The sequence below is a fragment of the Lonchura striata genome, chromosome 1 (genome assembly GCF_046129695.1).
Source record: "Lonchura striata isolate bLonStr1 chromosome 1, bLonStr1.mat, whole genome shotgun sequence".
Classification (NCBI taxonomy): domain Eukaryota; kingdom Metazoa; phylum Chordata; class Aves; order Passeriformes; family Estrildidae; genus Lonchura; species Lonchura striata.
Genome location: NC_134603.1, coordinates 27,935,124 through 27,949,115, shown reverse-complemented (window position 1 = coordinate 27,949,115; position 13,992 = coordinate 27,935,124). Strand labels below are relative to the sequence as shown.

Here is a 13,992-nt window from a genome sequence, read left to right as displayed (position 1 = left end):
ATTAATATAATTGCTGCTTCATATTCCAGTATCTCTATGAGCTGGTAAAGCTAATGTACAAAGGAAACAATAAAAAACATATTTAAAAGGTTAGGTGAGAAATAAAAATTACTTGAGGGAAGGTTGGATGCATTTTAAATTTTTTTTTAATTTAAATTAAGTTTAAAATTTAATTTAAAATTAACTTTTGTTTAAAGCTGTTTGAGACAGCTGCTGCATTACATGTGCTAAATTAAAAGGACTTTTCATTTAGTAGAAATGGAGACAGTTTTTATGATGACTATTATCCTGGTTTCAGCTGGGAGAGAGTTAATTTTCTTCTTAGTAGCTGGTACAATGTTGTGTTTTGAATTTAGGATGAGAATTATGTTGATAACACACTGATGTTTTAGGTTTTGCTGAGAAGTGTTTACTCTAAATCTAGGACATTTCAGTTTCCTGTGCTCTGCCAGTGAACAGGGGCACAAGGAGCTGGGAGGGAGCACGGCCAGGACAGCTGAGCTGAGCTAACCAAAGAATTCCATACCATAGAATGTTCAGTAAATGCATTGCTGGGAGTTGTCCAGGAAGGGCCAATCTTTGTGTGAGGATTGTCTTGGCATCAGTCATCTCTCTTATTCATTGCTATCAGTACAATCACTATTATCATTATTATTATTATTATTATTATTATTATTATTATTATCATCATCATCACCACCACCATTATCATCATCATTATAATTATTACTATGTTCTACTTTGTTTCAGTTATTAAACAGTTCTTATCTCAACACATGAGCCATTCCTTTTTCTCCTGATTCTCCTCCCTATATCGCTCCAGCTGGAGGTCAGTGAATGAGCATCTATGTGATACTTATTTGTTTTCTGGGGTTAAACTACACCAATTATCTGCCACACTATTAATCACTATCAATTATTACATTATTATGAATAAATTAACAAACTAGTAATCATAGGAGTGCAGTAACTTTAAAAAATAAATAAATTAGAGACTGGAATCAGCAGCAACAGCATGTCTCAGTTTCCAATAGCTACCAATGCAGAATCAGCAGTACAGAAGGACTGGGCCACCATGGCAAGGACGTCTTTTCTTATTCTGCCTCCAGCTTTTCTCTCATCCTTGTTCCCTCCAGTGCTGCTGCCTTCACCCCCCCCACACCTGCTCACACTGGAGAGCAAATGACCTTGATACATTTCCATTTCCATTTCCTTTGGAGCAGAGAACAGACCTTATTAAGTTCATATGTGCATATTAAGCCCATAACCATCTGCTGTGATTATGAACAGTGTGGTGGTTGAGTTAAGCATTTGGAGAGGAGGTCTGAAGGTCAGCTGTGCTTCAGCTGTAGTGTAGCATCTTAGGTTGACTTGAATAAGTGAAAAATGGCATCAGTTAATGAGCAGCTAAGTTTTAGAGTGTTAGCATATAGAGTATTTAAGATCAGGGACACAGCAGCAGAGGATAATATGTTCATCTATCAGATACAACAGCAATTGGAACATTCACGATATTCTTGGGATACTGGACTAACTTCTTGACAGTTATTTTTTTTTCCTTCTCAAATTATAATACTTAAAAAAAAGAGTAGACTTATACCTTAGCATGCACTTGCTCTGTTTTGAGCAGAATTCCATTACTTAGTTGGTTTTCGGAGCCTGACACTTCCTTTCCTGCATGAGGTGATGGAAAGCATGAAGTGGCAAGTAATCCTGATGGGTTGTGGGAGCAACCAGCTCTCAAAAATATGAGGGCCTGTAATGTAAATTCTTGGTATTTATGACTCATGTTAGAATTCTGGGAAATCATGCACCTAGGTAATTCTGTTTCAGGTTTCAATGTCTGTTTTCTTTGTTTACTTGCTGATTGCCTAGATAGTAATAAATTTTTTTCAAGTATCAACTCAGTGGTGTCACTGCATGTTTTTTCTACAAGCCATAATTATGATAATGAAATACATTATTTCTGAGAGTGTTTTGCTTACTTAAATTAAAAGGATATTGATAATTAGAAAGTAATCTCCCTATGAAAATCCCTTGGTTGGCCAGGGTCTTCTTATTTTGGTTGGAATGTTTAATGTATCCACTCAGTTTTGGTAAATTAAGGGAAAGTAAATTTATCTCCATCATGACCTGATAAACTCTTCTTTCAAAGTGTTCTGTGTTTTCCAAGCAGGTGATCAAAATCTGGGCCTGCAGCTTGGGGTCTGGGGATGGGGAAAAGTGTTGTAAGTCCAAACAAGAATGATTCAACCCAGTGTTTAAATTCTTCCTGTTTCATGTTCTGTGAAAGGATGAAACACATATGCATGGACAATGGGCAGTGTATAGCGGGCCATTATCCTAAACAGTTTTGGAATATTTAAAGTACAACACTAATAACCACTGCAATAGCTTATCAGACTTGAAAATAATGTTCATTGACATGATGTCAAGGATTACAGAAAGGTGGAAAACTTGAGGAACAGCCTCACCTATAATTTATACACAGTGTTTCTTTCATGAAATTGAGTTATTAAAAAAAATTAGCAATAACTTCGTCAAAGTGTTATTAAAAGCTGCTAAAGTTCACTGGAAAATATTTTGTTTGTAAGTACCGTTTTCTTTTTTTTTTTTTTCCCTTGTGAAGTAAGGGACTGCCTGGGGAAGAGAGAATTGTTTCAATTTTTACCCCAGCCCTTCTGATGCCCATTGAACTTGGCTCCTGATTTCATAAATCAAGACAATTACAGATTGTTAATAACTTCAGAGTATTGTTTTTTATATGAGTTTGCTACTTAGTTTTTTTGATGAGCATGATTCCACAGATATTCATTGTTTTGCTTTTATTTACTTACATAGGGAACTGTACAAATATTCAGTGTGTAGTGTTTTATCAGGGATTTAGAAAACTTTGACAAGTTTAAAATTAAAGGGTTTCTAAGACTGCATTTCTGGAAATTTGGTCCCATTCAGCCCAATGAATTGTGTTACTAAACTGTTTCACGTGCCTAGAAATTCATAAATATAAAAATACCCTAAATTGATGATTAAGTAAAACTTGCACTTGAAATAAACTTTTAATACAAAATTCAAAAAAGCATCCAGAAATCCTATTCTATGTAACTTATTCCGTACTGAATAAGTACTTTCAGTACTGAAACTTTCTTACAGCTGTTTTATATCTTCATATTTTTTTTTATATTTATAAGAAATTTCCTTTTTCTAAAATTAAAACCCAAACACAAACCCATTGAAACTTTTAAATATTTGACATGTCTTCAGTTTTTTAGAAGTTCTTTTCAAACCCTAATTTAAGGAGACCACAGGCATTCATCTGTGTCTTTTTATGTTAACAGATTTATTTCATTTTCAGTGGGTCCTGTTCCGGTCTTTATATGTTTTATATCATCTTATTTCTGACACAAAGAGGACATGAAATAATCAGCATCTAATTTCAAAGGTTATAACTTGGAAAAAATATTGCTTAGTTTATTAATATTGAGTATTTTAATGTTTCTATAATGGGCTCCAACTGTCATAAGCTATAGCAAAAACTTCCTAATAATTAGTTTCAGCAGTTAAGATTTCGGTACTTGCTTTATTAAATATTAATTTCTGTTTCAGCTGAGGTTTTTGCTCTGTTCTCAAGGGAGAACAGCTTTCAGACCATTACTTCATTGTTTTTATTTCTTTCAGCAAAGAGATTTAGGGCATAATGCCAAAATAATGCTCTGTGGATCATCATTAGTGTGCTTTACTCAGCTTGTCCTTCTCAATCTCTAATTAATCCCTAAAAAAATCTGTCTGTGTAATGATTAAAAATGTTTAAGTTTAGAAATAAATATTAATGTATACAAGTAACAAATATTAGTCTGATATTCTGTTCTTAATATTAAGTAGTGGCTGATGTTGTCCAAAGCTGAGAAGAGAAAAAATAGGGGCTAGGTCAATCTATATAGAGGCATTAGGAATTGTGGCTGATATTAATCCCCCAATAATTTTAACTATTTTTCTGCAATAGTCAATGGCACATGGCTGTATCATGTGAGTAGCTGACAGTATGTATCATGGTTGCACAAATTTTCTAGAAGAGCAGGCTACTGTATCAATTACAAATGAGCATTTGCACTCCAAATTAATTAGTAGCTGTATAAACCAATACGTGTGTGGACTGAAGATGGGAGACTGAATTTTTACAGTTCTGACAATTTGGTATTTAGTCTGCTGGCATAGGGGAGCTGTCTTTTTATAAAAGGGAGCAAAAAGGAGTCAGGTGAAATAATGCAATGAACTATATGTTCATTCTTGGTCTATTATTTAATGGTAAATTTAACTCACTGAATTTCATCTGAAAGATTGCAGCTATTTCAATTCCTTAAGTAAACTGGGAGTAATGGTCATTGACAAAACAGTTAAAAGGTAACAAACTTAAAAATTTTCCTGTAATATTTACATTTCCCTGCTTACTTTTTATTCGTAAGTATTAAATGAGTGACACTTTACCATTCCCAAAATGCATATTTTGTACTTCTCAAAATGCACATTTTGTACTTCTCAAAATATTGTGCATACTCTGAGTGGAGAAATCCATGTGTGACAAGTGATTTCAGGATTGACTCCTTTGTAAACAGGTTGACTTCTTCAAAGCTTGTGGTAGTTTCTGCTCTGTGATACTGATCTACCTGCTTTTCTATTGCATTAATTCAATACTACTAATACTAATACAAATACTAATACTTAGTATCAACAATTTTAGTAATAATGAGTACTCTTCAAAATGGTACTTTTTAGTTGGCATATGGTGTTTTTTAACCACCCTGTGTTCAAATTAGCTGACTCAGGTACATTTTTGCTTCAGCTATAAGCAATCTCTTGGAAGTCAGATTGCTGAAGTTCTTTACACAGCACCCATTGCCGTTCTGCTAGTGTTGCCTTGGAGGAAAATCTATAAGAAACAGAGGTCACATGAAGCCCACATTAGAAATATAACTTGGAGGGCTCTTCCTTTCAATGTAACTGATAAGCCCTCCCAGTAGTTAGAGATGGCAACAGATTTTAAATGCAATATTACCTAGTGCCATAATGTTATCTCCTGGTTTTAGCATATGGCTGGAAATTTTAGATGAGGAGAGGTGAACAATCTATATTTTGTGTAAAGCTATGAATAAAACAGATCAAGGAGTAAGAAGATCCCTGTAGGTCAACCCAGACAGGATTCAGACCTTGAATGTCTGCCACATTCATGAATGATGTGTGTGCTTTATTGAAGATAGGACTCGAAAAATCAATCACTGTGGGTGAAAACTGCAGCTTTGCCCGATTTCAACACTCAAAATACTATGTATTTTCAAACTGTAAAACTTTAAACTGTTACTTTTTCCAAAGTTTCAACTTTCTAATATTTCCTTCCAGCCATAAGACCTAAAAATCCAGTTAGATTGTCAGTAAAAATCTGTGATTGTTAATGATTCATGAAAGGAGAGAGATTTCAATATTTCAAATGTAATATATTTATAATAAACTGTGCATATCTAATGTTCTGTGATTTGAATATTTTGGAGTAACTAACTTCTGACAATTGTAGTTAGTGCATTCCTTTTTATAGACATTACTCTAACTTCTATCTTTCCATTTATTTCAATTAAACTATAGTAATTTGTTCAGAGATGGAAAATTAAAGTAACAATTTTGAGGTGAATTTTTCAGTAGATTCTCAGTCCTAGTTATGTTATTTATTACTTTGAAATTTCCCACAAATTTTAGAGTTAGTTATAAAAATTAAATAAAAGTTAAAAAAACTACATCCAAACTACAAAGCTTGTAGAGGGCTGCAGTATTAAGTTCATACATATGAAGGTTTGCTTGTTTGTGTATGTGGGGATGGAGTGCAGATTATTTTTTCTGAGAAAAAAGTCCTGCAAGTCTGTACGTGTTTTATGCATATCAATTCCCAGTTCTTTAATTAAAATTCATGTATATGTGAAGTTTTCACTAATTTCTCAGTTCTTACAAACCAAAATGACATTGATACGTCATTTTCTTAATAAAAACTTTTTTAATTCTAGTACTGCCAGGGGCAATGATCTGGGCTTTTTAATGTAGCATCTCTTTCAGATTAATGTTTCAGGTTAATGTATCCAATACTTGAACTTTCTGCAAAATTAAACTCATGTTCTAATAATAGCAAGTCTTTAGCTATTCTCTTCTAAAACTACTCTAAGAGCTATTATAACAAGCTTTGAAGTGTCCACTGGAGATAGGATTCTGAAGTTATGGTCAAGGACAAGTAGACAATCCATGATTTTCAAAACTTCCAGTAGGTCAAATTGTATACAAATGTTTTGGTTTTTTTTTTTTTTTTTTCCTTTGGGGACGAAAATTGAACACTTTTCCCCTTACCAGAATTGAGCTATCAATATAGCTTTCCAAGAGAGATGTTGTCTGGTGTTCTTAGGCTAATCTAACACCATTAATAAAATCATAATTACCCTCCGTTCATCTTTGATTATTTAGTTTGGAAAATATTTGCATTTTCCTTCTTTTTGTACTGTTTTCTTTTTCTGTCAGCAGTCAGTGCTGCAGACAGCTATTATAACACTTGTCTCCAGAAGCTTTCACACCATGATGTTTGCCCATGCTAGACATGTTATATTAGATACAAGACTGCTATCTCTGCCAGCAAGCCTTACTGTCTTGGAGACGGCTTCCTTGATTTATGCCGAACTGGCGTCCCTGAAAATAGCTTACTTGTGTGCAAGCTTTGATCCCCTCTGGAATGCTCTCAGTATCAAAAGAAGGCAAAGATATGGTAAGAAGCTGTATAATGGTGATGTTGTTGCAGCAAAATTCTGATACATTTTTGCTAAACCTATCCAGGGAAGCCAAGATCCCATGGAGGCTGGCAGCCACTGAAATGCATGGCTGCAGCAAGAACTGCTAAATTGATGTACATGTCAGTAGCTCAAAGCTATTCAATGCTCTTTCTGTGAATATTGTTCTGATTTCATCAAATTCTTTGAAAAAGGAATCAAAACTCTCTAGCATAGGAACCTTGATATTTCTGGTCCTATTTTTAAGAGAAAACTTCTAGTAAAGTTAACAATGCAGAACCCTCCCTTTAGGGACGTGCTTTTTTACATGCTAAGACTTTAACTAGAATTTTGCCTTCTCTTTTATGGAATAAGCCAAAAAAAGCTCCAAACAACAAAAAAAAACCCCATACTTTTTCTAGTTTTACCATATTGTTTTCCGTATAATATTTCTACTAGCACAGTAGTAATTTGAGGTTTTCAATTAATAAGGATAGAATATTTCTATTTAGAAGTATTACTAACTTAATTTCTGTATTTGCTTTGTATTTGCTACAAATGTATATGAACTGAATATTTACTTTTTAAAACCTGAAGACTGCTGTGAGAAATTTTTAAAACCTGAGGACTGCTAAAATCAGAGCTAAGAGTTTAAAGAATTTGTGGTTTTGGTTTTGTTTTTGGTTTTTTTTTTTTTTTTTTTGTTTGTTTGTTTGTGGTTTTTTTTGTTTTTTGTTTTTGTTTTTTTTTTTATTGTGATCATCCATTTTGAAATGGGAAAGCTACACAAAGATGTTTTATTTGAAGTATTTTAAGTTGGGAAAGGTGTTGAAAGCCAATAGTTTAATGAAGTGCACTGAGCTTTCCTGCAGTGTCTGATGTATCTGCATGTTGTTATGAGACATTGGATGCATTACAATACTTTTGTTCAGCCAAATGAAAGTGCAGTCAAATGTTGAACTTGCAAAAGTAGATGTCAATCTTTGACACCATGCTGCTCTCATGATGTTTTAGATAATAGGAATAGTTGTATTTGGAGTTGGATTTAGTTGTGTTCTAGAGCAAATGCAGTGTCATCAAATCATAAAATGACAGTAACTAGACTCTTCATGTGAGTTTTTCTGTTTCTTTCTCAAATTGAATATAAATAGCAGATGTGCATTTTTGTTTATGCAGCATTTGAAATAAAATTAAATAGGGTTTTCCATAGAATGTGACTCTTCATTTCTAAATATAATAGATTTCAATCTATTAAGATTTTAATCGCATCCTGGAAAAGAATGCACTTACCATGCTTGAAGGAATGCAAAGATAGAAACTTCAGAGTTTCTGCATATTAAGCATAGTATTCTCATCCTGACAGCATAGAAGCTTGATGGCATGGAAGTTTTATACCTCTTAGGGAGAATTTTTTTCAAAAAAATGACTGTGGAAGAAAAAATTATATTTCCTGCTGTTCATACTTTTACAGACTAAAAATAACACAAAGAGAAATGGCTGTAGATTCAAATGCTACTCTGCTTCATAGCTGCAAGGTTCATCCGTAATCTGTTTTAACTAACTCAAAATATAAGCATTGCAGAATAGCAAAACTATTCTTTATAGTTCCAAAATAGAAAAAAAAATTATCAGCTTTATCTAGACAAGTAGAAAGCTTTTGTGAGATCTTACATAGTATGCAATATATATTTATACTAAAAATATTTCACTTTAAAAATCTGGATTCAAATTTGTTAGATACAGTTTTGCTACTGTGCACTCTTGGTGTAATGTTTGAATGTTATTAAATTGTCCTTTATTTCACTTCTTAAAGGCAAATTCTGCCTTTAAACATGTACTGGACTCTGGCTGCTGAAGCATATCTGTGGTTATAATTTCTGCCTTCAGTATTTGTCAGTAGAACCACATATTTAAAACCTGAGAGCAATTCTGCTTTCAGCTGCAATCATATGGCTAAGTTTAGTCCATGGGAGGACTTTAGAAATGCAGATGCTTTTTTAAATGTTTATTTCTTAAAGTGCCTTCTATTGTTCTTTTTATTATCTTGATTTGCTGGAAGATACATTAGATGTGACCTGTAGATTTAAATAAAGAATAAAACCTGATGGCATTTAGAAAATTATTTCTACAGAAACTTTGAAAATGCATCTTAAAATCTGCCACCAAAGTAGTCAAGTTACTTTTCCAAAACACCAAATATCTTATGTCAGTTATTTAAATTGAAAATAATTAATTTGTGGTTCTTTTATCTGACTTCTGTTCTATAAAACCTGTGTATGTATGTATGATTTTCTGTTCTATAAAACCTTTCCTGTGTATGTAACATATGATTTTCTGTTCTATAAAACCTTTCCTGTGTATGTAATGTAACTTAAGACCCAGCACAGGATAGCACAAGGTCTCCAAAACATTTCCATCCCCTTCAGAGTATGGTTTTCTTCCATTGAACTTCCTGCTATCAGAAACAATAGGACAGGACTAGTTGCATTCCAAAGGAACAAATTATGCCTTCTGTTTTTCCCCACAAAAGTGTGCAGTGGGAACTTAACTTAGAAAGAATTACACTTCCAAGATTGCTCTCTTAAGTTTTTGTATGTTGCTCTTAGAGCAATGTAATCACAGGTTTCATGTACCCAAACCTCTTGGGTGTTGAAACACCCAAGATCAGTTTGTTCTCAATGAAAGGCTGAGCACCTTACCACCTGAGTTTTACATATTTATGTAAAACACAGTTAAATGCCTGGAAAGTCATGAGAAAATGGTTACCAACTGACCTGTGTGGTCAGTGGTTGGAAAAAATTTAAAGATTTGTTAGACAATTACCATGGAAATTGAGACAGATGGTTTTATCACAATGATTTTTCGCTATTATTGTGGTAACATAGGATCTGGAAAGAGATCCTGTGGTTTTAACATGAAATTTAGCCTGAATCCACAGCACGTTAGAACCAACAACAGCTTGGCTGGCATTATGGAAAAGGAAAAGAAGAAGCATTTGTCTTGTTCAGCTTTAATGAATCTCAGAGTTCCATTTGTTATTTGAATAAAGGTTATGGCTATGTTTGAAATAATAGTGTATAAAATGAAGTTCACACTTAGGAACAATATTTAAGCAGAAACATTTACTTCCATTTATGCCCTCACGGTTTTCTTTATACAAAGATGTATCTAGAGTGCAATAAACCATAGTAATTTGATGATTTCCAGGATTAAGAGACACCACAGGCAACAGAACAATTAAGGGAGGATATCTTGCCAGCAGGACCAGAATGGATGAAGAGGCGTAGGTCAAGCCTAACAGCACTGTTGAAATCACAAAGGCAGATCAGAACTAAAACTTGTGCAATTTCTAGATTATTTCTTTATTTAACTTGCTTCTTCTAAAATACTTTGATTATTTAAAAAAAAATTCTTAACTTTTACATATTTTTGTGTATGCACATTTTGTAAAGTATAATTATGGTATCTTTTAAACTTTTTTCAGGGTACTGTTTGTCCAAATTTATATTGCAAGTAATGTTTCTTAATGCATCTGACTTTTGTCAAATAAATAAGCAAAAGTAGGAAAAAATATTTATTGATTAGAAATATGTTGTGACACAGATGTCAGGTATGAAATCTATTATCACTTGACTGAAATGAAACCAATTTTAATAGCAAATGTGGAGAATAAATTGAGATAAAGACTGATTAAATCTTCATACTTGCAGAATGTGAAGACATGTAGGTATTGCATAGTAGAAACATCAGTTGTTCGAGATATGAAAAGCTTGATAATGAGGAAACCATGGCCAGGAAAGGGGAAATATGAATGCAGTTAGTGAACATCAGTACCCTACCTCCACTTGTTCAAGGCCAGCCTTGCAAGATATGCTCCTGGGAAGAGCCCTATTCTCACCAATTTCAGTGAAACAGCCCACGGGTGCACAACTCAGATCTTAGGAAGGAGTTCTTTGATCAAGAAGTTGCAGAGGTTTTTATAAGATCAAAGTGGAAAAGCTTTAACCCATCTGTGTGATGTGCATTTTGAATAAAAATGCCCTAATTCCTCTTTTGATAACAAAAAGAGAAGGCAGGATGAAGTGAGCAGATGAATAAAATAGAAAATAGAGAGCTTCACATTTCTTGAAAGAATATTAGATTTTATAGTGACTGTTTGACTTCAACTAAGAATGATAAATTATTCCACAGAAGAATTACATAAAGTGAAATTCTGGTGAGAATAAAGGCTTAGCTTTTATGGCTGCACAAATTCCAAAAACTGTCCCATGAGGAGAACTAGTAAGATATAATCACAAATTTCAACTGTGATCCATTTAAAACGTCTTGCTATGCATCAGCCTTAACTTAATAATTTACTAATTCTGCCTTATTGCTGGGTTTTTTAAACAGCAAGCAAAATGTGGATTCCTTGGAAATGCAACAAAAGTATACAAGTGAGGTTAAATTCATGATGTTCCTTGAAGATATGTATAGCAATATGGAACTCATAATTATTCCAAATAAAAAATTGTTAGTTTACAATTCTAAAGCTGGTTTATTTATTGCAATGTCTTGCTAAAGAGAAATTTCAGCAACCTGCTAAAAATACATTTTTTTAAAATTGATTGAAGGAAAATTATGTGAATTCAACATTTCTTCTTTCTATGACTAATAACATTCTAGTTAAAACTATCAATTTTCTTAAATGCAGTATGTTTGTTTCATAAACAAAGCTAATAATGTGGTTTAGTTTGAACTCTATCTATGCATCTTCATAGCCTGTTTTCAGGACTGGGGTATCTTAACATCTTAGATGCTATTCAAATAACACAATGTAAATCTACAGTCAAAAGCCATGTAACCCATTGTTACAGTGCAAGGAATCTGCTGTCAAAACTCCTGAGGTCTTTCATTTGAACACAATGTATTTGCAGGAGTTCTTGACCAAAAAGAAAATACAAAAAACTCTTTTCAACTTACCAGCTAATATTCATATGTAGATGTTGCAGGCTGAACAGTTTCTCAAGGGTGGGATTCCTTTTAAATTAAAGTAACATATTCTGGAAACAAATGGAACAAAATAAGATTTGGCTCAAGTAAAGACTTTATTCAGAGTGGAGTACTACTGCCACATGGATACTGATTAAAAAGTAGATATGCAACTCATAAAATCCCTGATCTGTTTTTTAAATGGAGCAGACCTAGTGTTGCAGTCAGTGTTTGCTCAGCCAGGAATGCTAATTTGGCATTAAATTTTGTTAATCTGTTTGTATGAATATGGACAACATTATTATTTGCCAAATACTGGCCTTTGTAGAAGCAAAAATTTAAGCAAGCAATCTGATGTGATAAAGAGCCCTTCCACAGGCAGGCTGGTCAATAACCCTGCCTTGCAATTCTCCATTTCCTTCCACCACAGCAGCAAACAAGGTTCAAAACAAAACCAATGTTGTCTAAGGAAGCAGGGTCTACACACACTGATATGTGAGATATACTATATTTCACATATAGTGGAATTATACTCCATTAGTGAAGTTATACTGTATTTTGTGTGGAACTATCTTTTGGAAAACAGTACCAATGATTTCTGCATTGCTGCCATCTTTTCAACTCATAGGAAGGAATTCAACCTTGGCAGCTTGGTATTAGACCAGATCCCTACAAGTAAGGACTTGGTCACTCCATAAAAACCTTAAAACCTGGTAGAACCTTGATAATTGCTTCAGGGTGTCATAAAATTTTGCCTCAGATGATGACAGAAAACTTTTTCATTGATAATTAATCACTTATTATTTATCAGTATTATTTAGCATTATGTCTGATATTAACATGTTAAATTATAATATTTGCAGCTTTGGAATTCTTATATCAGAGTAACACTCCCTTCACTACAGAATTCTGCTTTCACCAGTTTTCATAAATGATCAGCACCTCCAGATGGTCCTTGACTTGTGCTGCAAAAAGGCAAGGATGTTGGCAGAATCTGTCTGATATATTCTCTGATATATTTTTGCATATGTGCATGTATAAAAACTGAGCAAAATTAGAGGCCAACAGTAATGTGACTCTGGTGACAATAACACATGAGGTCACTTGGTTTGTTCAGCTAAGAGAAGAGATTGAGGGGAGACCTCATTGTGGTCTTCAGCATCCTCACAAGGGGAAGTGGAGGAGAAAGTCCTGATCTCTTCACTCTCTTGACCAGTGACAGGGCTCAAGGAACTGGCATGAAGCTGAGTCAGGGAGGTTTAAGTTGGATATTAGGAGAAATATTTTCAGCCAGTGTTTCAAGTTACCACTGAAACAGGCTCCCTAGGGAAGTGGTCACAGCACCAAACCTGACAGAATTCAAGTGTTTAGATAACACTCTACAACACCTTGGTGTGATTCTTGGGGTTTCCTGTGCAGAGCAAGGATTTGTACTTGGTGATCCTGATAGGTCCCCTCCAGCTCAGCATGTTCTATAATTCTGTGATTCTCTGTCTGAAAATAAACTTTTGCATTCAAAGACAAAGTTAAAACAGATCCTAAACAGAATGTATTAAGTGAGGAATATTGATAGTCTGTATTCTTTCCAGATAAAAGCAACACTTGTTTTGTAGTTTTTATTCCTTGTTGTGAAATGTAGGTGTTCAACTCACTATAAAAAGAAAAAGGAGGGGGTCTCCAAATGTACCTTAGGTCAACAGAATATGTGGGTTTGCATCTTCTTAAAAGTCATTATCAGTGTAACTTCCCTCAACAGTCTCTGGATATGTAGTTTTTATGAGAAACATCATGTTTTTCATGTGTTTTAAATTGTGTATGAAATCCAAGAACCATAGAAAACATGATCTATAAGATGCGTCATGTATTCAGGGACAGCAATACGATAAAGATTATAAAAGAGCCATGTAATTTGATTACGTTGCAGTTTACATGTATACTAATGCCAAGGAAGAAACTGTGAAGATGATACCTGCCTAAAAGGACCCAGGAGATCAGGCAAAACTTTGACAGGAGAAACCAGAATTGTGCAGTCCAGTGAAGAATTAAACTACTGGGAGTAATAATATGGGCTGATGCACTCAATATAGCAGTAATGCCCTCCGAGAAGGGTAGGAAATAATTCAGTTCCTCTAGGCTGCACAGAAGCTAAATACAGTATGACAAGAAATAGTAGCAGTACTCATTATGTCTGATTGCTAATTACTCCTTTGAATGATTCGGTTATGCCTGC

At 34.0% G+C, this 13,992-nt stretch overlaps 1 protein-coding gene across 12 annotated transcripts in view; it reads left to right on the top strand.

Moving 5' to 3' along the window:
* Positions 1–13,992, top strand: part of RALYL (RALY RNA binding protein like) — a 372,311-nt gene that overhangs the window by 124,060 nt on the left and 234,259 nt on the right. The window contains exon 1 of one of the 12 annotated variants that reach the window (XM_021550587.3): positions 6,366–6,790. The exons of 10 other annotated variants lie outside the window; for them this stretch is intronic. In XM_021550587.3, the coding sequence (XP_021406262.3) occupies positions 6,604–6,790 (187 nt within the window). In that variant the 5' untranslated portion in view covers positions 6,366–6,603. Of the gene's footprint in view, positions 1–6,365; positions 6,791–13,992 lie in introns of those variants that run through there. One more of the 12 variants, XM_021550588.3, reaches the window with a different exon arrangement.